The 27980-nt window shown below is 41.0% G+C and overlaps 1 protein-coding gene across 1 annotated transcript; it reads right to left on the minus strand.

Moving 5' to 3' along the window:
- Positions 1-2682: 2682 nt before the first annotated feature.
- On the minus strand, positions 2683-27268 carry LOC105934205 (solute carrier family 25 member 36-A). The gene is made up of 7 exons (XM_012874087.3): positions 26785-27268; positions 24338-24502; positions 19822-19899; positions 17155-17255; positions 7907-7973; positions 6103-6392; positions 2683-5928 (listed from the first exon to the last, which is right to left on the minus strand). The coding sequence occupies exons 1-7, from the start codon at positions 26823-26825 to the stop codon at positions 5735-5737; spliced, it is 936 nt and encodes a 311-aa protein (XP_012729541.2). The 5' UTR covers positions 26826-27268; the 3' UTR covers positions 2683-5734.
- Positions 27269-27980: the final 712 nt, after the last annotated feature.

The raw sequence follows: 27980 nt of genomic DNA on the forward strand, positions 1-27980 counted from the left end.
GTCCGTTTACTCCTCGGAGCGAGCGCTGATTGGCTGCTCCCATCACAACGCAATCCCGGACTCTGACGCGATTGGCCCGGCGTTGAACGTCGTGTTCAGGTGCTACTTGGAAATTCAAACTCCATGGGTTCATTCTTCCACATGTCCAAATAACAGTAATAAATAACAGCACTATTAATAAAATAAAAAATGCAAAGTTGGAAAAAAGAGCTATTATCTATGCTGTATTCGATTGGCATATTTTATATATTTTTTCTTCCTACTTATTTAAAAGAAAAAATATATCTCACAAATGTACAGTGATTGTTAGATACCACAATTATTATTTTAGGGATTTGATGTTATTGAAGAATTTATTGTTTGTATTTTATTTTATTTTTTTCTTGCAAATAAACTCTGAAAAGTTGGGAGTGTTCTGGTATTCAACCCCTGTGAGTCAATACTTCGTATAATCACTGACCAGTACGATGACATCTTTTTTGCAAAATAGTGCAATTGTGCAAACATAGTCAGACAGGATGCAGTGCGTCTGTGACTATCAGTTTCCAGCTTTTGCTACATTCACAGCTGGAATTAGGAGGAGGATTTGCCTGGGTCACTGTAGCACATGACAATACTTTGATCTAAAAAGCATTCCATTGTAGCTCTGTCAGTTTTGCTTGGTTGTTCATCCAAATATATATATATATATATATATACACACACACATGGTATAAAGCTGCAACCACTATGTTTCACTGGGTGGACTGAGTTTTAAGTGTAAAGGGCAATGTGTTTACCTTCTTCAGACTGTTTGCTGTGTCCCCTACATGGCCTGTTGGAACCTTTGAATGGGACTTTTTTTAAAAGGTTTCTTTTAACGACGGCTTTCTTTTGGCCATGATGCTATTAATACATGTGCATGCAACGTTTTCAAAATTTCATTTGTAAAAGGTTTTTAATACTTTCCCTAATGCTTCTCAATTACGTGTTGCTTTTTGTTGGTCTGTCACATACCATTCAAATGAAACACATTAAAGTTCAAGATATATAGACACAAGGCGCTGTATCCTTCATATCACTACTTTAACTTGATTTAGTTTACATGATTATGTATCTAAGTGAAAAGAAGCAACATCCTCATTGTTTTTACCAAAGCTGACACGGGTCAATGTATCAGTTACAATTCCAGCTAAGACTATTCTAAAGTGTCAGTCTAAACACATTTTCCACTCAGTGTGTAAACTGACCCCCCATCCTTATCTACTGCTTGGAGTGCATCCTCAGCTTCTTTCAGGTCAGTACTCAAGTGTCCGTCTCCTTCTGCCTCGAACTGACTCAAATCTCCGCAGACGGCAAGATCTGTGTACTGCAAACTCCCAAAGTTCGTTTTTTTTGGCTTAGTATGTTTATCATTTGTACTGCCCCTGTTCTGTCTGCAGGGACTCTCTTTATGCAGTATTAAAATCTTAGTTTCTGCAGAAAAGTCCATGCATAGTCTCAAGCACCAACATTTTAACATTACCTGACCAATACATCTGCATTTTATATCTAGTATAAGTATATTGAATTCCAGATTAACTTTAATTGAGAATCTGAGGCAATGCTTAAAAAACTAAAACGTTTACAGATGTTCTCCATCCAGATTCTCAAAGTTGGTAGAGAAAATGTCCTTCCTCTTCACAATTGGTCTGGACCGTAAAATCCCAATAACGTACATTGAAATGGGTATTTGTTACGAGACAAAATTTATAAAAAGCATAGGTTGTATGAATACTTTTAAAAGGTGTTGTAGCTAATCCTGCTTTTGGCTACTGAAAAAAAACCTATTTACAAAAAAATACATTGGTGCATGATTTGGATGCTGATGAAACATATATTCTTAAAAATATTTAGTTTTACAGTAAAGTCAAAGCACCAAAGAAAACGTGTATTTTTGACAAATAATTAAATTTGCCTGGAAACCCAAAACAAGGAATTCATTAGTCAACAGGATGTTGGCTCCACCTGCTGGTTTTAGTATGTAATTACAAGTACGTTGGCTCTGCACTTCTCGCGTTTGTGTCTTTATGTAGATTTAACGCAGTTAGGTTCGTTGAAAACTTGTCTGTTAATGTTAGTGTATGGAAGAAGATAAGAAACGTTTACGTATCATTCGGTAAATGTTAGGTTTAGGCCATTGAAAGGGTTGAAAATGAACGCAAGTCAAGACAAGGTCCTCACTTTGTATTTAAACAAGGATGTGTGTGTTCTTAATCTGTCCTCCTTTCTACTCCTTCTTCCAGTTCTCATGTCTCTCTCTGCTTTTTTGATCCCATAAAACCATCTTGCTTTTCCTCCCCTGAATACACATCCATTGGTGTGCCTCAAACGTTGTGAACTACATGTTAGAAGCTTACAAGGCCACAGCATCATTTAGGCTTTCCCAAATAGTTGAAACGCACAGTAATCTTTGTGTGTAAAGATCTAAATTAAAAAAATTTGTAAAAAATTGCTCTCTCATCGAGGTAATTTTGGTAATCCTAACTGACCCAAACTAGGAAAAGTTCAGTCTGATTTAAGGTCACAGAGGATACAAGCTGATTTGGGCTCTTTTTAAATATTGATTTCAATTGTTTATTTAGAAGGAGAAGGAATTATTCATAGTTCCTCTACTAGGAACAGAAACTATAAAGTTTAATAAAACAGGAATAAACACAAAACTGTAATTGTAAATAGATTTTTATTGGCTTTTGTGTTTAAAAAACAAAACAAAAATAAAAACATACAAACACACAAATGACAGAGCTGGGGGAAAGTTTATAGCATAGTTTAACCCTTTTTTTTAGGCAGCATCCTATCCAAGGGAACCTGCCAAAGACACTGACACGAGTGATAAATGATCAAGTTCAATTGTTGCACGGTTTGTCCAGTTTTCTCACGTCACATTCAGATACCGTGACCTCAAGTACTACGGCGGACCAGCTGATAAGACACAAATCAAAGCTTTTAGTGTTTTACAGCAACACACGGACATTAAACGAGCACAGCGCCTTTCCTTTCTTTTGGAAAAAAAAAAATAAAAGATACCTAAACCTATAGGTTGGTAGCATGCCTGACTGAAAATGAAAAGCTAATACAAGTTACAACAGATCAGTCTGTCTCTGAAATGTTACACAGGGAGTTCGTGTGGGGAGTTCAGAAACATCAGGCGTGAAAGCTCCGGGTTTTCCTGTCAGTGGAGAACATCACTTTTAAGCTCACCTCAAACAGAGTGTGTGTGAGTGTAAATAACACCTTTATATGACAAATGCACCATTCTAGTGGGGCTTTCTTTTATGCTTTCGCCAATCACCCTTGGGAACTGCTAAGCATTTCTTTCATTGTTTTTAGTTTTCCTTCTGCTTGCTTTGCTTGTTTGAAGCAGCCCTGGAACCCTGTAGTGTCTGCAGAATTATTCCGGTTTCTGAACTCTCCCGTACGAACACCCAAAATGTGATTGTTCAAAACGAGCTGCAAAGAAAACGGCAGCAGAATCTAGCAGAGCCTAAAAGCACATGTAAACGTTCTTATCGACAGAAATGACTAAGCTTTCGCAAAAACCGGGACACCTTTTTTCGAGGAACGTCACAACCCTAAGCGATGCTCGGTCTCTAACACTTCAAATTTTGTTCACTTTGCAGCACTTCTTAGCTCTCTGCAACACACAAGACACAGGGAAAAAAAAAAAAAAAAAAAGTAGCCGAGCGATATTAATTTGTGCGTCAACAGTCAATGTCAAAACAGGTTCAATTGCACAAAAATGAAAACGATCTTTTTGCAAAGAGGCAAACAACAGCACGGTCCAGAAGAGGGGCTCAGGAAGAAACAAAAACAGATATTCATACACGCCATAATATTATATACAAACATCGGAACATCCTTCACAACAAATGGAAAGTCTATGTGCTATGAGAACGGTTGAGCAAAATACCATTTTGAAATACAGTAATACTTTTGTTTTCCTTTCACAAATGTACAAGTTTAGTCCGTCCACACAACAGAAAGCAAAGCACGAGCCCTGAAAGGCCACAAAAGTGCATGTTATCAGGTCAGCTGGAAGCCACTGGGAAGGAAGGACTGGTGGGAACCCCGAGCTACCACCATCGACGCCCCGCACTGCACCGTATTGCAAGATTATCAGTTAGTGGATGGAAATCTGGAGTATATATTCGTTTGACATGCAGGCACACACACGACTGCAGATGCACACAGTCTTAAACACAAACACATCGTTCACATACTCGCACACTAACAGACTTGTAGAGGAGGAACCTTCTCAGCAACTCTGCTCCACCGACATCTTCCTCAAACGGTCACATTGTCTTCAAGTAGTAGCTCTCTAGTAGAAGATACTTTTAGGACGCAGTAACAACCAGATGCAGGCTTCATGACTCGTTAAGAACCCGACTTGCCGTTATCACGCTAGAGTGCTGAGTTCTGAGTAGTGACTTCCGATTGACCAAAAGTGGGTCTTCGAAACCGTATTTTTTTTTCAGAATTAGCAAAGTCGTGCTTCCAAATAGAGGGCCAAATTCAGCGGGAGCCATGTCATCACCGGGCCGAGAGGGCGGGAGAGGGAGTAAAACACGCAGCTTTTTAAACCTAGTTCTGGGGCACTGGCTCATACACCTCAATGCTGGAGACTTAGGAGATATACACCGATGAAGATTTGTTATAGAGAGATATAGTTCAAGTGTTTATTTCTGTTCGTTATGACCATTACAGCATAAAGCTAATGTCACTCCACATCTTGCCTAATCGCTGCCTAAATTATTGAATGAAATTTGCTTCACCACCTTCTTAATGCCGTGGCTAGCCCTCTAGTGCATCTTTTTTCCAGGACACATTTTCCTTCCACTTAACTTTCTATACAAATATGTGTGGATGCAGCAGTCTGAAGAGCCAGCTTCTTGGGCCATGACTGTCTGCTGGACCACTCTGCAGTCAGACGTGTTCCCCATAACACATGACAGGCTTTTCAGAGGGCCGTATTCAATTATTTCAATGGAAAGTTGAGGGGAAGCGAAACATGTTAATGAAAAAAAGGGGCACAAGCAACAACAGTAAACGCAACATTGAAAATACGGTAAACCAAAACACTTTCAAGAGTGTGGAAGACTCAAAAGGACAGAATTTGGAGTTTTCACTGGCTGTAGGACAGTGCTATCGAAATCGACAGGACTAGCATTTGAAATATTTCACCCCATGTACATTATATCAATATAAGTATCACCTTTGAATTGAACTGAAATAAATCGAATTTTTGAGGATATTTTTATTTATTACAAAGCAATTGAATGTTTGAAGACCTAAGTGCGAAGAAGTGCTTGAGGTGAGCTAAAAATATACCGACGCCTTTATGTACCTAAATTAAGCCTCAATGAAAGTGGCACTCTACTGTTTTAGTTTTTTAGTCATTCACTATGTCGTATCTCTTAAAAAGGGGTGAAGATTTTATTTAGCTAATTCTTTTTCCAGGCCAATGAATTCAGCTTGAGGTCAAATCCTACAGATCTCCAACACCTGCACCTCTCTGAGCTGTGTACCCTTCACCTGATGATGCCGATGTTCTCCCCACTAGCTGCGTCTTACTCCTTCGTCCTCCTCTGGTCCATTAGAGTATCTTCAGACTTCCTTTGGTCTTCCCTACCACGGTTCATCCATACCATTCCAGGTCAAAATGGCATCCTTCTCAGTTCTTTACCGGTGTCCTTTTTTAAAACGGGAAGGTTTGCTAACGGCCGAGCAGGTAGACCACCACCTCGTAGGTGCACATCATGATAGCAGTGTTAGGAATCTGTCTGACGAGGTGTGTGGTCAGGCCACGGTACAGCGCCCGGTACCCCTCCTCTTTGGGGACTGTCAGAAGAGTTTGGAAGAAGGAGCGGTACTTGCTGCCTTCTTCTCGTAGTCGTGTGCGGATCACTTCTGCAGATTGAGGGAAAAAGAAGAAGAAGAAGAAAGGTCATAGATCTGTATAAGACTTTGACGACACTCTCTACAGGGAAAGATCTCAAGATGTAGAGCGGTAAGTTCTGAATTTCCTAACATTCTCACAAACCCTGGACCTAAACATAACGGTCTAGCAAAAGAGAAACCCACCATGAGGATAGGCGATGGAGGTGGCACAGGTCTTAGATGTGGCTGCCGCGAGCATCATGCCCACAAAGTCTGAGGCATCCTTAGAAGACTGGTCCTCTTCGTCCATGCAGGTGTGGACTTTGGACTCAAACAGTTTTCGCTTGATGCTTTCATAGATCACAAAGTGGATCACAGTCTCAGAGATGCCGGCGTACGAGGCCGACATTCCCCTGTAGAAACCCCGGAGGCCATCCACCTGGTACACCCGCCGCACGCACTCAAACGCATTCATGCGTCGCTCCCCTCGGTTTCTGTGGTCAAGAAAACACTTTAAGTTTAGACTGCCTTGCAATGTATTAATGAGCGCTGACATTTCTCCCATTAGACCCATACACCTTTTATTTTGAATTGTATGTGATGGACCAACACAAAGTCTTACGTTAGGTCTTTGACGGGAACCTTCTACTAGGGCTGGGCGATAAATCGATTTAATAGATTAATTCGAATTTACAATTCTTTAAGATTTCATTTATGGAAAATCTGGATTTATTTTGCCAATACACTCATTGGGTTTCCATGAAGAGAACAGCATGTGATGCTGAATATATGTTTAGGCAAATGTATTGTCAAAATATTGTTAAGTAGAAACTTTTATTTACCATAATACGAGGTACTTCATTTACTTATTTACTTTTTTTTAACTTAGTTTGAAGTTCACAAGTGCAGTGAAGTCTGTTCTTAGCTCAATGTGTAATACCACTAGCAGCAAATGTTTTGTTATATTTTAATTGTTTATAATGGCACGGCTGCCATCTTGTTTTACAATCATGTTTCACAGCTTGTTTTTAGTTGCACTTTGAATTCAGGTCAACTCCCTGACGAAATGTTTGACATAAAGGCAAGGTTTTAAAATAATTTCTTTATTTCTTTTTATGAAACAAAAAGGAGGAAAAAAAATCGATTAATCGGATTTGGTATGATAAAATCGGAGATTAATTTTTTAATCCATATCGCCCAGCCCTACCTTCTACCACTTTAGCTTTGCTTTAAACCATTCGTTAGTTACAAATGTTATCCATGGAGATGATGTGTTCAGGATGTGCCGAGTTAGTTATGAGATACTGATGGTGGTTTGCACTTGACCAAAAGGTCGCGTTCTGCTTTTATCGGGCCTGAGCTCCATGGTACACATGTTTAGTCTGTACCTACGGTCAGTAGGAGAATGAATATTAGTGATAAACTCCTAAAAATGTACAAAGCTGAAGTTTATCTTTAATATTAGTAGCCTGATATTATTTTTGCCATATGAGGTTCAAGGCTAGATAAATAGTTCCTCTGCTTTCTGGCAGATGGTCACTTTTGAATGCTGGCGGTACTTTCACTCTAGTAGCAGCATGAGACGGAGTCTACAACCCACACAAGTGGCTCAGGTAGTGCGGCTCATCCAGGATGGCACATCGATGCGAGCTGTGGCATGAAAGTTTGCTGTGTCTGTCAGCGTAGTGTCCAGAGCATGGAGGCGCTACCAGGAGACAGGCCAGTACATCAGAAGCCACAAGTTTCAGATTTAATTTTTAAATAAAAATAAATTCATGTATCATTTCAATTCCACTCCACATCCATGAACTACTTTGTGTTGGTCTATCACACGAAATGCCAAAATACACTGAAATTAGCGGTCATAATGTGACTAAATGTAGAAACATTTGAATGGGTGTAAATACTTTTGCAATAAGCTGTCATTTTTCTGTCTTGACCACAGAAAAATGAAGCAGCATATAGTTGTTGGGCTTTTTTTGTGCACGTGAAATCGTTGCCTCCTCACCTGGAGTCAAGCTGCAGACGGGTCTTGATCAGCCAGATAGGGTTGGTGGCTGTGATGGCGGTGAATCCTGGGAAATTCAGAAGGAGTCAAAGGTTCAGACAGATCCCTCGAGACGTGAAATAACACAAACAAAGAAGCTGCACTGAAACTCTACACTGTGCAAGGACAGAGAGAAAGCAGTTCACAAAACAGCATCGATTGGCTTCGTCTTTTTTGACTCAAACTCTTTTCAAAATAGATCTGATTATTGCAGATAAAAGCTGCAAGAATTGAATAGTTTTGAAAATACTGAATAATGAGTTGAAGACAAAAAAGCCTGCACTTTTACAGTAAACATTACCGAGGTAAAAATTAGTTTGAGCTGTTCTGAATAAAAACGGTGCATAAAAGAAACCAGCATTATGCTATGAATGCTTTGTTTATTTATTTAGTTATTTTCCATTTTGAAAATGTCAATCAGAAACTTCCTTTTAGGCCTAATTTAACTACTCTGCTATAAGGTTAATATTTTTAAAAGATAATGAGTTACTGTGGGCCATCACAACATAATCTGTAACTATAGGGATCAAAAAAGGAAACTCTGTGAGGCCCAATTTACAAAGTGACTTTTTGTTTCACAAGCTCAAATCTAAACATTTGAACATGGTGAATATCTCTTTCACGAACACTAAAATGTAGAGATTCACTAAGAAATCGCCTGGTGACCTGAATGGGCAAATTTCTAGCGTGAACAGCCTTGAGCAGGGACCACCTGGTTGGGAACTCAAAAATCCGATATTTCCCCTCATCAGTGAATGCACCAGGCCCAAGTGTCTGGCAGAAGTTTTCATTGCTGACGTTGTTACTGAGGGAAGAAGGCTCAAAGTTGGCCATCTTTAGTACCAGCCATTTATGTCGTTGATTTTATACTAAGGAACACCAGCTGTTCGTTCAGACTGCTATTTATAAATAGAGAGTGAGACGTCAGCAGAGAACAGGAAGGCTGAATTTATTATCTATTATTACAGCAAAGTGGCGCTTTTATCCAATCGTGGGGTCTGTTTCTATTCCCATTGAAACAAGCTGGATATAGAAATGTTTGGCAGTATTTTACAGGTAGTAAACATATATAAACCTTTAACTAATACTAATCATGTTAATTGCTAATCAAAGGTAGAGAAATAATTAAATCCTGTTTAGGTGCAAAGCTATTCAACGCCGACTGCGCTCTCTTGCACACATGGTGTGGCATCCCCATCTGTTGCCAGAAATATTAAGAGAATGCAAGATTTATCTATAATGGATCTCGGAGAGAAAATGTGGATATCTTGCGAAATGATTTACTCCTACATTTTAATGTGTGCAAAAACATTTAAAGAGCTATAATCTAATAAAGACGGACACAAGATATGCTGCATTTATATTAGCTGAATCACATGTGCACAAATACCACTGTCCAATAACCAGGAGGATTTTACTGTATTAGATTTTCCAGTGATGCAGTAAGAGCTAGCTCTGTAATCTCGTCTTGTTTGTTGGAGAAAAATCATTGTTTTACAATAAACATGCTAATGTGAAGACAAGTTCATTTTGCAATCGATCTAGAAAACATCTTCAAACTTCTTTATTACAGTTCTTAAAGAAATCAAAATGGGCTACAAACAGTATCAGCAAGTCAAAGCTTTACAAAATTGGAGACTTGGCTATAAAATCTTGATCGGTGGACCGATAAAAAGTATTTAACAACCAAAGAAAACCTACGCCTTTTCGATGAACCAGTACCAGTGTTTTTCTGCTTCGGCACTGCATGCAAACTAAAGGCTATTAGAGACACACACGACTGGTGAGGTGCAGCCGGGAAAAAGCAGGTTTCCGGGGGAGAGCTTTTAACTGATCAAAGCCGATATTCGCTGAGATGTTTCTACTTCCGCCTTTGGTTGGAATAGTTGTTAGAAATGTTGTTTCACTGTGCTCTTACTAAGAAAAACTGTTAGGTTAATCAGTCAATTAAAAGAAAAAGTCTATAGAATCGATAACATCTTTTTTTTTTTTTTTTAGTAGAGATTATATTTGTTTAGTGGCTAGAAACAACAAGGTAAAGTTTGTTTTCTATGGTAATATGTTGCTTATTGTGCATTTTGCCTCATTTAAAGAACATGAGCCAAAAGCAGCAATAAATTGAAGGAAGAAATCATTAATCCTAGAGATCAGCAGGAAGCTTCTAACTCCAGACGACAGCCTAACAGAGACAGATCTAGTGTGGCAATGCAACAGAGACCTATGTGGAGGCAGCTGCGTCAGAACGAACAACACAGGTCTGTTGGAGAGAGGAGAAGAACAAAAAAAAGAGGAAGAAGAAAAAAGAGAGGGAAGCAAAATGAAGTAGCGTCTAATGGCGTGTACTCACGAGGGAGGGGCAAAGCTCCTCCAGCTCCTCCCCGCTGCAGCTAGAAGCCTGCAGATATTGGGGGGTTCAGATGGCGGGGGTCTCCCACCCAATCACGCAGGCGTGAAAGCTTTACAGTAAAGCCCTAAAATAGACACAGGCTTTTCTGTACCACAGTCGCACACAAGCAGCAGTCACATCTACCCCCAAAAGCCCACCAACCTCCCACCCAAACCCTGCCTTTGGAGCAAGAAGATGGAGAAGAGATGGGGGGGTGAGGGAGGGAGCCCCCTCCTCCCATCCTTCTTAAAGCTGGAGCCCAACTCTAAGCACCATCTACTTACTCCAGTTTTAATTCAAGTCTTAATTTACATGTTTTGTTTTCACTTCATCCCTTGTAAGAAAGGAAAATGAAAGGTAAACCAAACTTCAGGTCTATCTGAAGCCCAAAGTAAATACAATAAAGTCAAAAAGTATTCCTCAGAATAAATGAGCCATTGCCTGTTATATCCTAGACTAACAAAAAAAAAAAAGGTTAGATGCTTATAGAGATTGATTTGGAAATAAAGCGAGGCAGGTGGAAATGCTAACCTTGCCGTGGTGACAAACTAAACAGAAACCAGTGATAGTTGTAAATGATGTAATGGAGATGAAACAGCCTGCAACTAATACAGCTCCTTGAGAACTAGTCACGCCCCTTGAAGATTAACACTCTGACGTATTGCAGCTATAAACTTTTATACATTTTAAAGCTATTTTATGCGATGGAAAAAAATCATAAAGTAGTGCATAAACGTGGACGGTGTGAATTATAGAATCACCTTTTTTTCTGCGATTACAGCTGCCAGTCATTTGGTGTTTGTCTTTTTATATACGATGCGAACGTTGGATCCCACAGTCAAATTCCTTGTTTTCACCCCCAAACTTGGCGAATAAAGTCTGACTCTGATTCTATCGGTTCTGTACGTCTACAGACTGATTTCATGCCCAGTCTTCTTTGCATTAGAGCTTAAGTTCAGTCAGACGGGACGGTGAGCATGAGTTACAGCAATTTATAACTTTTGCTGCAGATGATCATTCAGACTAAGGTCTGGACTTTGACTAGGCCATTCTAGCAATGAGTATGTGTTTTACCACTACATTGTAGGTATGGCTGTACGGTTAGGGTTTTGCCCTGCTTGAAGGTGAACTATCACTTAGGTCTCGAGTCTTTTTTTGACGCCGTCCTCGCATCATAATGCTGCTGGTGGAAATGACGTGTCCGCGGTGATGAGCAATGGTAGTTTTCCACCACACAGCATTTAGCAGGTTGGCCAAAAGGTTCAGTTTTGGTTTCACTTGATTAAAGCGCCTTCTTCCGCATGTTTGCCTCTACATGGCTTGAAGCAAATGGCAGACTTTTCATGTCCCCTCTACTTTGCCCAGTAGAGGCTTTCAGCATACCACTATTCTATTAGGACCATGTATTTGGTGTGGACAGTAACGTGCACTATATTGCCAGAAGTATTCGCTCAAACATCCAAATAATGGAAATCATGTGTTCCAATCACTTCTGTGGTGTATAAAATCAGGAAGACTGTTTCTGCAAACACTTGTGAAAAGAACAGGTCGCTCGCAGGAGCCCGGTAAATGCCAGCATGGTTCTGTGATAGGATGCAACCTGTGCAACAAGTCTTGAAATTTCTGTGCTCCGAAATATTCCCCAGTCAACTCTGTCACTTTAGGTTTCCTACCAGTCTGTGGCTGACTGAGGGCAGAGGTCACCAACTTTCTGCTGAGTCAGTGGCTACTGACCTCCAAACTTCATGTTACCTTCAGATTAGCTCCAGAACATTGCATAGAGAGCTTCATGGAATGGGTTTCCATGGCTGAGCAGCTGCATCCAAGCCATTCATCACCAAGAGAAATGGAAAAGGTGGGATGGAGTGGTGTAAAGCTCACTGCCACTGGACTCTAGAGCTCTGGAGGCACGTTCTCTGGAGTGATGAACTGAGCTTCTCTATCAAGCAATGAGAAAGACAAGTCTTGGTTTGGCGGTTGCCAAGAGAACGGTACTTGTCTGACTGCTTGGTGCCAAGTGTAACGTTTGGTGGAGGGTGGATTCTGGTGTAGTGTTGCTTTTCAGGACCTGGGCTTGGCCCCTTAGGTCCAATAAAAGGATATCTGAATGTTTAACCTTACAAAGAGGTTTTGGGCAACTCCATGCTCCCATGCCCCAGTGCACAAAGCAAGTTCCATAAGGACATGGAGGAGATGGTATGATGTGGAACACCTTGACTGGCCTGCACAGTCTCCTGATCTCAAGTCCTGACCTTTGGGGTGAATTAGAGCAGAGACTGGGAGCCAGGCTTTCTCGTCCAACATCAGTGTCTGATGTCACAAATGTCCCTCTGAAAGAATGGTCAGGAAAATCCTATGAACACACCAGATCCTCGTGGACAGCCTTCCCAGAACAGCTTAAGCTTTTAGAGTTGTAAAGATCATACCAACATCATATCGAAGTCTGTATATTGAGAATGGAACGTCTTAAGTTCAGACATGAGTCAAGGATGTGACTGAATACTTTTGGCAATACATGCAAAGACCTCAGTGGTGGGTTTCTGCAGCTCTGTCAGGCTGACTATAACAGAAAATGTATATTTATACAGAGATAAAATCCCATTTACCGTATTTTTCGGCTGTGAATTAATGTGTCTGTGTGTGTCTATGTCCACACATAGGCTCATTCGATATTCTTCCCAAGTGTGAAATATCACTGCACTGCCAAAAGGGAACTAAAAGTAACTACAATTTTCTTGAAATGAGTGTATTTTCCTTGGTTTGAACAGGTAAATAAGACTATTTGCCAGTGGAATAAGATTTTTGCGCTTAAAATAAGAACAATTCATCTCTATCATCTTATTTCAAGTGGAGGATATCTAATCATCTTATTTTAGGGGTAAAATTGGACTAAACTGAGGAGACTTTAAAAAAATTGTGATGGTTTACTCTAATTCAAAAATGAGTTTAACAATGAGTAAATGATATTCTGCAAAAATAAACATTCTTTTTCATATTTAAATTATAAAGATGCAAAACTCTTGTTTAAAAACAGGTCAGCATAACATACATGTAAGACCTGATCAAAGGTTTAACCATTTTTCTAAGCGAATATTATTTATACATTATTTGTTGAAGATATTTGTTGAAGATGAAACAGGTTAATTTTATTTTCTTCACTTTTTATGCTTTTATGATGCATTTAAAAAAATGTATATGGAGAACAAAATTGTGAATCGTCACACAAAGTTAAAAATATAACTGGCATCAAAATCAAGCACTTTTTGCTTCTTCTTTTTTTTTTTTTTTACTTTTTGAGCAACGGCGATCAACACACAGTTCATCCTGACATTGTGCAACTCCACTTCTTTTCTAGCAGAAAAAGCTACATTTGTGTGTGAAACATGCCACTGCAGGTTCTGCATTTAGATTCTTCTATAAGCCTTTCATGCACGTGCAGTATTTCCAGAGGGCTTTGACCTACATTCAGACACAGGAGCCAGTTTCAGAAAATAAGCCTGAGCGAGGTAGGGAGTGGGAGCAGCCGCTCTCCTCCAATCGCAAAGAAGCCCGCAGTTCCAAGCCGGGAGGCCATAAGGGGAACGCTATACAGTTAAGCTTATGAAACGAAGCGGTTTTACTGAATCGGGATAAATTCAGCCAGCAAGCTCAGTTTCATAAGTCACAGTTAGTTGCGAGAAGAGATGATTACAGATGTGTTTAAGATAGATGAAATTAGTTTATATGTGGAGTATGAAATGCTAAAAGTACTGACACTCGGCTGTGGGTGTTTTAGGAAATCACTGTCCAGCCTAGGCTCATCTTTAGGAAGGTGATGAGAACATCTATACAAACGCTGTAACAGAAATTCATTAAATTCACTTTATCCACACCAATATGACTTATTTAAAAGCAATGTTGAGTCAAGCATTCATACTTGACTCTCTGTTTGAAATTTTGGTCAGAATTTCGGCTGAAATATCAGCAGTCCTCCGGTCACAGACTGATATCAGCGTGAACTGATAACAGCTTCCCCTGAAAAGGACTGACTGAAGCAATACCAATCAGAAAGGATGGTGACGAAAGACGAAATGACACGAACTGTGTGCAAACGTCTGCACGGTGACAAGGTTAGCATTTCTTTTGTGCTACCAAAAAAAAAAAAAAAAAACTGTCTGTACCTTTACTGTGCTGCTGTAACAAATTAAGGGGAAGGGGGAGGTGTGTCTCCTAAAACTAAAGCAAACACTATACCATAAGAAATGGTAATATCATTACAAATTAAACACCATCTGGAAATTTCTAGTATTGATAAAAATCACCATGGTTTTCATCATACCAGTGTAAAGAAATGGGGTGCTACCTGACGCGTCCGCCCGAGTGCCGGGGGCCCCGGTTGACCTTTGGGGGCCGTGTTTTCTTCTCTATACACACAAAGCAAAGAAGGGGGGGCCCAGACCACACTGTTTAAGTCACAACTGGGAGGTTAAACTATTTACAAACGCCTCTGGAGAGGCCTCAAAATAAAAATAAATAAATAAAAAAGTAGAAGGGCAAGGACGGGAGAAAAAAAATGATAATAATGGAGGACATGAGGGACAGTGGGGATAGAATTGGAAAGCACAACCTAAACTTTGAGGACCAGATTTGTTGTGTACCTTGAAAAGTATTCTTATCCTTTGAACCTTCCACATATTGTCATGTTACAAATAAAAACTTCAATGTATTTTGGAGGATTTCATTTGACGGACAAACACAAAGCATGTAATTGGAAAGTGGAGGTTTTAAGATGGTTTTCCATACAAACGTCTGAAATGCCTTCATCCCCATTCAGCATCTAAGGTCTTCTGTGTCCGTCTCTACCAGTTCTGCACGTGAAGAGACAAGATGTTTACGCTTTTCCTTGCCATACACCTCAAGCTCCGTCAGACATGGAGGAGAGCGTCTGGCAACATAAATTTAGTCTCGCACCAGATTCTGCTTTAGATTTTTACCTGGCCCGTTTCTAACATATTGAAAGCATCCCCATGTTGCCCTGGTTTTTATGTTTGGGGCGGTCGTCCTGCTGGAAGGGGAGCCTCTACCCAGGTTAAGACAACAGGTATTCTTCCAGGACTGCCCTGTATGCATCACTGAACCTTTCCATCAACTCGGACCAGCTTCCCTGTCTCGGCTAAAGTGGACCACCCCTCCCAGGATTTTATTTTCGGTCGGGGTGACAACATTTTTCTTGCATGTTGGCAAAATAGTTCCGTTTTATCCAACCAGCATCAGGGATCCGTGCCGTAGCTCCAATGGGACCAGGCTGTAGAGTAAACAATGGATGTGCAGTAACTTCTGCCGTAATGGTGAGCAGAGGGATATTATTCTGAACATGTGCCTCAGTGCGTCTTCGTCTATGTGCTTGACAAGAAGGAAGATCTGCCGTCAGGCAAGCAGTAAGATAAGACGTTAAATCGACATGGAGGCGGGCGCATGTGGGCGGGAAGTTCCTATGACCTCTCAACAATGGATTTCTTCTTGTTTATTTTCCATAAGGGCGAGATTTGTAGAGTGGACAACTAACAGATGTCCGGTCAACCGGTTCCCCCACCTGAGCTGTGGGTATGTGCAGCTCCTCCAGTTATCATGGTCCTTTTGGTTCCCTCTTAGATTATTACACTCCTAGGAGGATGGGTCAATTCAAGTGGAAAACCATGATGTCCTGGAAGGTTTGTGAGTGCGCCGTACTCCATTTTCAGATGCTGGACTGAACAGATATTTAAAACAGAGGATATTGTTTTATTGCTAAAATGTGCTTCTCTATAACTTAACCTCTGACCTGTCTGATGCATTACTTTGTTTTTGCGATGCTTTTGATCACCAACGTTGTCCATTACCCACAAGGGGGACTATACTTACTAATTAAGTGGGGGATGTTAGCAGTACCAGAGTAAAAAAGGGCCGAATACATGTGAACACCAGACTTTTCAGATATTTATTTATGCAACCACGAGTCCTTTTCCTTCCACTTCACAATTATCTGCTACTTTGTGCTGGCCTATCACATAAAATCCCCATAAAAAAAAATCACCATTGAAGTTTGTGGCTTTAACATCACAAAGAGTAAAATTGTTAAAGCGATATGAACACGTTTGGATGGCACCTTAGAAGGCCCAGCTTTACACTGCGGGTTGAAACTTCTGGACTTGTCTCATGAGGTCCAGTTAAATGAAGGTTGGACCTCTGGTAGGAGGACATGTCTCCTCTGCTAAATGCTCACCGCAAGGCCACCGTTAAGAGAGAAGACGTTGTTTAACCAGAGGAATATATCTGACGGATGATGTATCATAACCTGCATGCTCTGAAGCTACGTAAAAAGTAATAGAGTAACACAAATTTTAGACAGCACGACAGTAGACTGTCAAATAATAACAAAATAGCTTTCAGGACATAAATGTAACATTTTTATTAAGATCACTTTGATCCTTAGAGTCTTAAATTGTGCTTTCTGGTAGACCAATTACTGTTTATTATTAAATTTTTTTACACATGAAACAGCTAGATAATGCCTTCTTATGACAGACAATATCATTTAGCTTTACCATGCTTCAGATATAAGGGAAGGGGTGTGCCTGGGACACTATAAATGATGACAATGAATGATGAAAGTAAAAAAATAAAAATAAAAAATAAATAAATAAAGAGTAAGGCTGTCTTAATGAAGAGACAGAAAATATTGTTTGAATGTTTTCTAAATAAAACCCATCAGTGAGACAAACTGCCCAGGCAGCCTGACAGACAGGCAGATAAGACACACAGTGACAGACGGACAGAAGGCCAGGAGAGAGGGAGCCGTCAGTACCTGCCATCCCAGCGGACAACATGTGCACCTGGGTCGAGTCTGGCTCCAGGACTCCATTCAGCTTCTCCTTGGCTGTTGAATAAGCTCCAAAGTAGATCGCCCTGTGGGTGATCAAAAGCAGGACAAAGGCAAGTGAGACACTGCCTGCAAATAAAATTAAAACCTGATTATGCCTTCATCCCAAGCGACCCACAGCTGACAGAATAACGCGTCCTTTAACTGTATCAAATTAAATTTGTTAACTGTAAACCGTGAAACAACAGAGGACTAAAATTAGATGGGATGCTGTTTCAGTGTGCGCGTGCGAGCAAAAATCCCTTGTCACTCATAAAAGAGTTATGTCTGACCTCAGCTGATCTTCACCCCATAAATAATCCCAGGGTTTAGTCAACCTTTGTGCAGACTAATATTAAACGCGGTGACGCTGTACTTGTGAAGAAATCATTTAGCACTGAAAGCTGTCTGCACAGTTCGTGAGTTTATGACGACCACGACCGGTGGTTCCCCTCCCATTAGAATCGGACGACGTTATTGTTTGAGGCGCTTTCCTAAATTTAATGGCGATGATCCAAACTAAAAGCGCGACTTTTATTAGGTTATGATGCATATTTTCATTCTATTAAGTTACATGGCAAATATTGCTCATTTAAATTGTTGTGTATAGATTGCTGGTGGGCCTTTCATGCAAATTGCCCACTTTAATGTTAATGTGTTTGTCCCAAAGTGTGCATCTTTCTTCATTTGTACCGCTGTTTTGGACATCCACAAAACTCCAGGATCATAATTTAAATGCTAATATAATAAGAGGAATATAGTTTCAAAACAAACAAAGCTCGGTAACGCTCGTCTAAAAAGTTTGACGGCAGCTGCAAAGGTCAAATTCTGCAACAAATTTAATCAGGGCACAGGGCTCCAATAGCTAAACATCAAAGCACATTTTTAACCCACCTGGCTTCCAGACACCACCGGTGGCGGTCAGGGCACTGAACAACAACCAATCAATCGTCCACATTTCCTTTAATCATCTCTGATCAGAAACTTGCAGGTCAAATAAATTTGGATTTTTTTTAAAGTCTTGCCATTCAAAGGTGGGTTCACACGGCAGATAGATGAAGTTAGTTTATACATGGAGTATGAAATGCTAAAGTACTAACACTCAGCTGTGGGTAAACCATAGAGGCCACATGAGTGTCACACCTGGCCTCTACATTCGCTGCATTATGAAATGGAGGCGAGATGTTTTTTTTTCCTTTTCTCTCGGGGAATCCCTCACCTCACTTTCTGATTCGCTAACGTCAAATTCTACAGAATTCGTGCTTGTTTACTCTCTGGGAACACCACACACGCTAGGATATCGGAGCAAGGCAATCCAACATGTTGAATATCCCTGATTTGGGGTCGGGGCGGTCCCGATGTTTCACCCAGCTGACCTGATCACTCTTAACACTCCACACACGGTGGGAATATCTCTTCAGATTATTTTATGAACCACGCCGATAGTAAGGGCCTCTCGGAAGGAAAAGATTGGGGCAAAAATCCTGCTGTGTGTGAAGCAGCCTTTAGTTCATTAAATGCACCCATCGACATGTAGGCTTCATTTTAGGCACTTTATTAGTTTAACACAAATCAGATAAAGGTCAGTAGCAAATACTTCAATGCAAATAATGCATATAGTCTTATAATCTCTTCATTTTCTCTTGGATGCCAACCTTCCTCGTCCATCAAAGAACCAGCAACACTTTATATTTCATCTTTTGTGTGTTAAAAAAAAAGGAATCTGTCAGAATAGCCTTTACTGTGCTTAAAGTAAACCAGATCAGTATCGCCCTACTTATTAAAGCTGGACAGATGCCGTTGGATAAATTACTTTATTTCCGTGCCGCTTCTCCAGGATTACTCATTCCTGAAACTGATTCCACAGTCCATGTCCAGTTGTGCACCTGTTAAAAGGCATTTGGACCTGAAGGAGCCAGGGAACAGACCCCTAACCTAACCACTTTACTTCCTTTCAAACTTCGATTGTGTGTAAGCCCTTATACCCCAACCCCGACCAGATCAACTAGAGCCGGACAATGTGTTCATTTCTGCTCAGACTGAAGCAGAGCTTTCCCATCCACTGCTGGAGCTGTGACAGTCGTGTCTTTATTTGTGGGTCGGTATAATGTCGGCTAAGACTGTTGAGGAAGCAAGACGACAGACGACCAGACATTCCAGCAAAACGTGTTGCATGTAGAAATAAATGACGCAGAGATTTGTAAGCAGCGATAACAACGTGGCTTTAAGCTTTCTGAATCCGTTCGTTGTGGACATAAAAGATTGCAGCGACCTACTTTTCCGTTTCGGTTAGGATGTCAAACACACGTGTGAAAGTAATCTCCTTTTCTTTTGTTTTCTTTCTCTGAACATTTCAGATTATTGCCTAAGATTTTAATCTGTCCTATTTGCAAAAGAATTAAGAGCTAGAAATATCAAAATATAGCAACATTTACACATTTATTTAGATGTTCCTCTTTTTCTGCATGAATATGAGATTGCAGATAAGAATCTGCATAAAATCCTTTTAAAAAAAACCAGTGCGTTGTGTCGTTGATTCACCAAGAAAGGGCACGCTTGTGACTTTAAAATGAACAGAAGCCAGAGAACACACCCAAAAAGAGATTTACATACCTGGAAGGTGCCACACCAACAAGGTTGGGGCCCAGTCCTCTGAACAGAGAGCGAGGTCCTTCTCTCTCTATTATCAACCTGCAGAAACAGAAAACACGTCACTGGGGTTCATTCACTAATAATTGACAGTACAAAGATGGTGTCTTATAGTAATAACTAGGCAAATAATCCTGTAAGAACTGAAAAAAAAAAAAAAAAAAAAAACATTTTCTTCTGATCTTTTTTTCATGTGCCCATAAAAGAAAAAAAAAAGAAAGAGTCCAGCAGGAGCAGTAAATTAGAAACAGGAGCCAACATCTGACCTGATGATACAGGGAGTGACAAATAACATGCAGCAGGATCCCAAATAAACGGCAGTGTTTACTGGGATCTTATCAAGACGGCTCACGTGTTTGTCTCCGCTCAGTTTAAAGATTGTTCGCCTGCGTCCAGGCTAACCCAGTAACCTGATTCTAAATAACGCCAACGTCAGCCGCTGCACGTTTTCATAAGGAAAACTGATCCAAGAGCAGCGCGAAGACATTCTGGCTAGACACCGGAAACCCATTTGGTGTAAAAATAGACCCTAAAGGTCAGCTGACAAAATGACTGTCGTTTGATTTTAATGTCATTTAGAGATTGGATTTATTTCTGAATGAAATAGCTGCTTTTCAGCAGAATTTCCTGGTCTGTAGTGTTACTATTTTACACTGCACCTGTGCTCTCATGTGGCCTGAGGGTTGCGTATGGCAAAACATAGGGGAAAAAAGGTTATCATTATTCATTAGTAGCAGTTAAAGAAAGCAGAGCAGGGCTGCAAACAGAGAGTTTGGAGAAAGTTTACTTTAAAAACGCATCTAGGTTTGCATCCCGGGGCACGCTGACCCACTTCGGCTCGTGTGTCAGATATGGCCTTTCCTTTCTTCTAGAGCGCTTCCCTCTTTAGCCGCTCTGCATTCCGCATCGTGTCGCTCCATTTCTGGCAACGCCGGCTTGTGTCGAGGGCAACAAGACGGATCAGTTTATGTTGGAAATAGAGGATTGTTGAGCACAAAAACACGCCCGGATTGGATGCACCTGCTTAAAACGGGGCACCAGTCCAGGAATATTAGAACTTGTTTAACAGGCTGAAAATGGTAATAAAACATATTACTGTGCAAGTGCAATTCATTTCCTTTTGAAAAGAAAAGTAGAATATAAATTTTAATAAAAAACAGGGTTATTGGGGAATCAGGTTAATTCTCAACGGTGGAAGTTAGTATTCAGCTAATATCCCAAATCAGGTCATAATAGATAATAAATACTCGTTTTGCTAAATCACATCAGACAGGCTAACGTTCCCAAAGAGCATGATATTGTTGCAGGCATTTTGCAGTGGAAAATTCCACACAGCAGCTTGTGAATTATGCAATATGTTTCAAACTGAGTGGCAGACTCTGTGACCCAACAGACACGGGGGTTTTGTTTTTTCCTTTTTCAAAAAGAGAAGCCCTGCGTCGTTGTTAAATATCTAACTGCAGACAGACATTTCTAAGCAGTTGACATTTATTCAAAATATTCTACCAAAACAAGATTACCCAAAAAACAAACAACAAAGCTGCTCTAAATTCCCCGTGTACTCTCGCTTCTCCATTCATCTTAAAAGGTTGTCTTTCCACTACTATAAAAAGAAGAGGAATTGGATCTTTTTTGGTCAAAATAAGAGTTTCTTGGGGATTTTAGTGTACCACTAGAGAAGAAAAAACCCTTAGAGATACAAACAGCAATGAGGTCAAAAGTCTTATGTAACTGCTAATGATAAGAAAAACCTGAAGTCAGACTGTTTATCAGTGTTGTCCTTCTCAGATGTGTTGGTTGGGGTGTTTGTTTAGCGCATATAAAAACACAAGTAATGTGTTAAAAACTTCAAATGACTGACACTGAATGAAGAGAAATCTTACTTCAGGAATTGCTCACGAATAAACTTTGACAAGCACAGACCGGAATATGAACGGCTAACAAATACTGCAACCCAAATATTCCTTTCCAGTATTAATACCGCCCGATCTGATATTGCAATGATGATGTATTTAGGGATGGGTACCAAATTCTGTACTTTTATAGGCACTGACCGAATCCCGTCGGTACCACTGGGAACCGATTCACGTAAAATCTAATGGTGCCATGTTGCGGTACCTAAACACATCACTGTGACACTGAGGGAGTGAGAGAGTGTGCGATTTTTCCACGCCAAACATGAACACAGCATAACACGGACAACAGCATAATGACGTCAGTAGCCGACGGTCCAACAAAGCAAGCATGGCTGATAGTAAAGCGGTCGAAAGTACGGCTCTGATTTCTAAAATGCGACACAGATTACGCTCGCTGCGATATTTGTGAAGCAAAGTGTAAGAATAGCGGTGGGAATCCTTCTAAGCTGAGGAAGCACCTGGTCACAGCTGTCCGTGTAGCAGATTTATTGCTATATTTAGCGACTTTTCAGACCCATCCAGCAACCTTTTTTCAAAAAAGTGACTAGGGAAAAATCTAGTGACTTTCTTCTGTGTTATTAGTGACTTGCTGTGAAAGTAACAATCGTTCCTCTGTTATTGTCTTGGGAGAGCGACGAGTGCTGCTGTGAGCTCCTGCCTACTCGTCCAAGCTCTCTGTCTCACAGACAGAAAGCCGCTGATGCTGCCTCCGTCTGAATCCCGCCTGTAGTCAGAGCAAAGAGTGCAGAGAGGAGCGTCTCTGTTCCCTCAGGGCAAACGTATCCCGCCCTCATTTAAAAGCGGGATAACGTGTTTTTAATACAGTCTTTTTCTTTCTCGGAAACTGTTGCACTACAACATTTCCCTGAATTTTATTCACACAGCTTCAATCCTGTATTCACCTCGTTTACTCTGTGCCTCTGATAACTGTTCTTTCGGTAAAAATTTGTTTTAGCGATGCACCGAATCAATCCGATATCTGGGCTAAGCGTATCGGTCGATACCCAATACCGATCTGATGCTACTGTTCAATAAATAAACCATTATACCGTGCCACGTGAGTGAAGTCATCAGGTTTGAAATTGTTAAAAAACGTTCTGCATTTTCTTAAGCATGGTGCTTTTGTAGGGGCTCATTTAAGTTTGTGCCGTTGAATTTACCAACCTTATTACCCCCCTCGCAATTTACGCATTGCAGATGCTACATGTTGCAGTCGGACCTGTTGGTGTATCAACTTTGAAATGTTTCCAAATAGCAGACCTGGCTCGGTCCGGCACTTGCTCCATGTTGCTCTGTGTTTGCTCATGGCTAGCTGCTGTGCGTGCTCTGTGTAACCACCGTTGCAAACATAGAATAGATGTGACTAGATCACTGTAACTGTACTGCTGTGTGATATTTATAAAATAAATAAATGATCAAAATGCTGGATCGGCACAAATCATCCAATACCTAGTATTAGGTATTGGACTAATTGACTAATAATTAGTCAATTAGTCCGGGTATCGGATCGGTGCGTCTCTATTTTTTTTTGTATGTTGTGTATTCAGGCAATGTATTAAAAATCCTAAATTATTTCATACGGTTCATTTGTAGAGCCAAACAAGTTTATATACTGAGAAATATATATATTAAATTGAGAAAATTGGAGATTTTTTTAAATAAATTAACATTTATTACTACATAAACACACAAAAGTAAATAGGTATCGTCAAGTACCGGTATCGATTCCCAGGTACCGAGTATCGGTACCACGTCGGTTCAAATGTGAAAGGTGCCCATTCCTAGATGTATTTGCTAAATCTTATTTCACGGGGCTTTCCCTCATAATGTAACTTAAGACCGACTCAAGTGAAATACTAAAAATAAGTGTAGTCGTCATAAGAAATGCTTGCTACAAGATTAGTCATAATTTGCAAACAATCACATGGGAAAGAATTACGTAAATATGCTTCTTAAATTTTATGTAGTTGAAAACTATCCGAATAGTAAAGCTTTAATAATTCTAACCCCAAGGCTAATATATAATATTAGCAACAGTCTACTATCAATATTATCTCAGCTCACTATCTCCTACTTTTTAGGGACTTAAACAACGTTGAAAATCAGTACTATTAATGAGATTTACTCCATCCTTATAGAGAAGAATCCATTTTACAAATTAGCCCCAGAAAATCCAGATTAAATATTCACTGACCAAATCCATTTCTTCTTTCTACCAATCTTATTGAAAGGTTTTGCCTTTTAAATCCCTAAAACGCCGTCATACCGTTCCGGTTCATTCATATAGGGGCCAGAAAAAGTGCCAGAGCTATCCAAATATTCTCTGGCTGTATGGACAATAGAGTAACACAGTAATACTGCCTCTACGTTAAGAGGTGTAAAAGTAATTTTAATTATTTTAGCAGCAGTAAAAATAAAGCTTTTCTTGTTTTCACAATAAAAGAAACTGGATCATGTTGTCCGCTTTTCTGTAAGGTTATTATCAATCAATAACAATGTTATAACAGCCAAGGCTTATTGGCAGGTAACAACCAAATCATCCAGAAACTAAACATGTTCCTCACTTGAGACAGTGCAGGGGTCCCGGTGGAGAAACGCGGGCGACGCTGGCTCCGTTAACCGTGCTGAGCTGGACTTCAGAGATATAAAGCGTGACGGAGGACGACTGCAACCTGGTTTTGACCACTTCCAGAGGACAAGTCAAAATGGCGCCTACTGTACCACCACATCTAGGAGACAAAAAAGGACAAAGTAATTAGAGCAGAGGATTATGACCCCCAACCATTTTACTATTATGTTTAATTAATTAGCATATTTCTTTTAGGAGAATATGCAACACACAACTGCAGATCAATCCATTGAACTCGCACCACACAATTCCAATAAACAAAGATTTTATAAACATTTGTTTTATAGCATTGCAACCTCTTAGATAACCCTTCTTCATGAACCTGTTTTCGCCAACGAAATGCTGCGTCTTAAAAAAAAAAAAAAAAAAAAAAAAAGATGATTGAAGCTTTTGATTTTGTAACGGTTCTTAAAATTGGCATTTATGCAGCTCATTCCATTGCTTTATAGGAGGCGTCAGGTGTGTACAAGCTGCAGCAGTGTATGCAGACACCGTGGCAGGGAGCTGCTTTAGAGTGGCAGTAGCTATATTTACCTTTCAAAACAACATTACACATTCATGCTCAGAGCCACTGGTGACCCTTTACCTACTTTCTGCACTGGGCTCGCTGCTGCGTATGTGACTCTGTGTGGCTGGGCAAGGCTACAGCAGCCCGAGGCGCCTCTCAGAAGTAAAAAAAAAAAAAAAAAAAAAACACACAATTTCTGCTTATTCGTGGCTGTAATGTTTTTAACTACTCGGGGCTTGTAGATGTCAGATGCAGCGGATTAGCGGAGCTATTGATGAGATTATTGACGAGCTACCCGCCACAGATAAACTGAAGACTGTCGGCTTAATTCAAGACAGATGAGCCGGGTCAGAAAAATCTGCTCCGCTTCAATGCGTTTCCATTTTCCTAGATGAAAATGTTGTTTTTTTTTCAGACGTAGTAACAGAACGTGAATGAGATGATTGATGATCGTGAGCATAAGCCTGAGTTCTAGGAAAAAAACTAGTTGTCAACTATTAAACCGATGTTGATTTTGATCCTGTCTAGAACCTCTCGACCCCCAAGATGAAAGCTCAGCCTGCTGCTAGGTATGGGCCGATTGTAGGAATTAGAAAATGAAACACCTAGGCGTGCAGACAGCTTCTGTAAAAACAATGAAACAACCTGTTTCTCTGAGGAGCTTCATGAATCCTAGCGAGGGACAGTGCAAAGATGTCACCCATGTTAAAAAAAAAAAAAAAAAAAAAAAAATCAAAAAAATCAGAGAATTCCCTTAGTAATTAATATTCAGTCAACTTTTGGTAGTATTATACGGACTTAAAAGCAAGTGGGAATGGTAGGCCATGTAAAAATCACAGGGCACAGAACAGAACTCCAAACTTAATGTGGTCTCCTAATGTGGGTTTCTATGGCCAAGCAGCTGCATCCACATCTGACATCACCAAGTGCAATGCAAAGAGCCAGAGTGCAGTGCTGTAAAGCACGCTGCCACTGGACAAATTTCACCTCTCCGTCTGCCAATCCAATGGAACGGTCTTGGGTTAGCAGTAGTCAGGAGAACAGCACTTGCTGAACTGCACTGTGTGAAGGGGAAAGATTGGTGCAGAGGGTGATATGGTGTGGCTCTGTGGTTAGGTTCCAGCTCCAGTGAAAGAGTCTAAGTAAAAATAACTCTTAATGATTCCGCTGGCTAAAACATTTAGGACAATTTCATGCTCCCGTGTGGTCCAGAACACAAAGCAAAGCCCATAAAGACCTGGATGTGGGAGAACTGGACTGGCATGGCTGACCTAAACAAGCCTTTTTGGGATGGATTAGTAGTACGAATGAAACCCAGGCTTTCTTGACCAACATCAGTGTGCTTCTGGAAGAAAGGTCACCACAAACACACTTCTAAGCCTGGCAGACAGCCTTCCCAGACGAGCTGAAGCTGCCATAGCTGCAAAGGACGGCTCGACCAAGATTCATATTTCTTGTCAAGGCAGAAGATCAAATACTTTCAGCAATAACGTGGATGCAACAGTGCTGTGGTTGCGGCAGCGCTATGGTTATCTCCAGTTTGAATGGGCCCGGAAATGAAATTCCACTTCCTGTCAAAATAAAGATGTGAATAAAATGGTGGACATTTGAAAGCACAACAAACAAATGGCCCAACCGCTCTTTAGGCTGGTTTTGTAATGACCATTAAGCCTCGTAACCTTTGCGTTGCTAAGGTCGGCGGCACGGGCTCAGGTAGAAATAACCGGAAGTTTTGACACGGACGCGATCAACGTGCCTTCGTTCACATAACTGACACACGCACGCGCCCCGTGCGCCCCTTTGTTCCCCTCGTGTACCCGTGGACAACTGGTTTTCCACACTGCAAGTGTACAGCATTGGGCTTTGTGACTTACCCTCCGGCGAACAAATGAACCAGCGTGTCCCTTTGGCTCATTCTTTAGCATGCCCCGCCTAGCAGCGCGCCTCGGGCTGCGACAGGAGAGTCGAACGCCGAGTCGGTTCCCGTCCCCCTTTCCCTCCCTCCCCCTCCGCTGTCCGTCTCCGAGGGGATGCGCACGTCGACGGAGAAACGACCGCAGAAGGCAGCGATGGGGGCGAGTCTGCGGTGATTCACGCTGCAGTGGGCCGACTCGTCTGTCACCCCACTACTCTGTATCTCAGCTTGCTCTGGTTTCCCCTTGAACACATGAAGAAAAAAAAAACCTGCGGTGTTCCAGAGGGAATAAAATAACCCCACCGTGGAGATGGGGAGCTTACCAGGCTGCGCACCGGCACTAAAATGTCTCACGTCTAACAAACGATTATATAGCACATCCGCGGGTCTAACTCGATTGTCTCCTCTGCTTTCATCGTTGCAGCAAAGGGGAAAGGAGGCAGAGCTGATAGTATTTACTGTACCACCATAGGCTGGAAGCGGAGGCTGCTATTGGACGGAATGGCTGCTGACGTCACGCGGTGTCGACTCTGATCATGCAGCGTTCACATGCTCAGAGTTGAATGAATCAGCGCTGGGTTGGAGTGTGACATAGGCCTCCAAAGCTCATCATCTTGACCCAGCTCAGGCAAGGGCATAAGGTTCCTGGCAGGGGCGGTTCTAGAGGGGCCAACAGGGGCCTCTGCCCCTGTAGAACTGTTCCTGGCCCCTGTACTAAAAACATGATATTACATTTCTTAGGATGATAAATGCTGACAAAGATACCGTGACTGACTGGTCATTTCGTTTATGTTTTTAACCAATAATAAAATAACAAAACAATAAAAAAATATATATAAAAAAATAACAATAATTAAAAATTAAGCCGTTTCACGTTAAGCTCCCGCTGTATTGAAAAAAGATCAAGGGTCTGCAACCTGCAGTTCCAGAGCCACAATTGGCTCTTTGGCTTACTTAATATATTAAACGATGAAATGTTGACCTGTTAAGTGCCCCCCCCCCCCCCCCCCCCCCCCCCCCCAAATTTTTTGTTTTGTGCCCCTGTGAAAAAACACTGGCCCCACTCTGGCCCCCCTGCTAAATTTGGTCTAGAACCCCCACTGGTACCTGGCAAAAGTATTCACACCCTTTGAGCTGTTGTGTTGTTTTATGTTA

The sequence above is a fragment of the Fundulus heteroclitus genome, unplaced genomic scaffold, assembly GCF_011125445.2.
Source record: "Fundulus heteroclitus isolate FHET01 unplaced genomic scaffold, MU-UCD_Fhet_4.1 scaffold_94, whole genome shotgun sequence".
Taxonomy (NCBI): domain Eukaryota; kingdom Metazoa; phylum Chordata; class Actinopteri; order Cyprinodontiformes; family Fundulidae; genus Fundulus; species Fundulus heteroclitus.

Bases quoted from the DNA above. Each gene is read 5' to 3' on its own strand.
- LOC105934205 (XM_012874087.3), bottom strand. From the start codon at position 26,825: ATGAGCCAAAGGGACACGCTGGTTCATTTGTTCGCCGGAGG. The intron at 19,900-24,337 runs GTGAGGAACATG...CTGTTTCTGCAG, and splicing joins GGACCCCTGCACTGTCTCAA to GTTGATAATAGAGAGAGAAG. The intron at 5,929-6,102 runs GTGGGTTTCTCT...CTCAATCTGCAG, and splicing joins CTCCATCGCCTATCCTCATG to AAGTGATCCGCACACGACTA.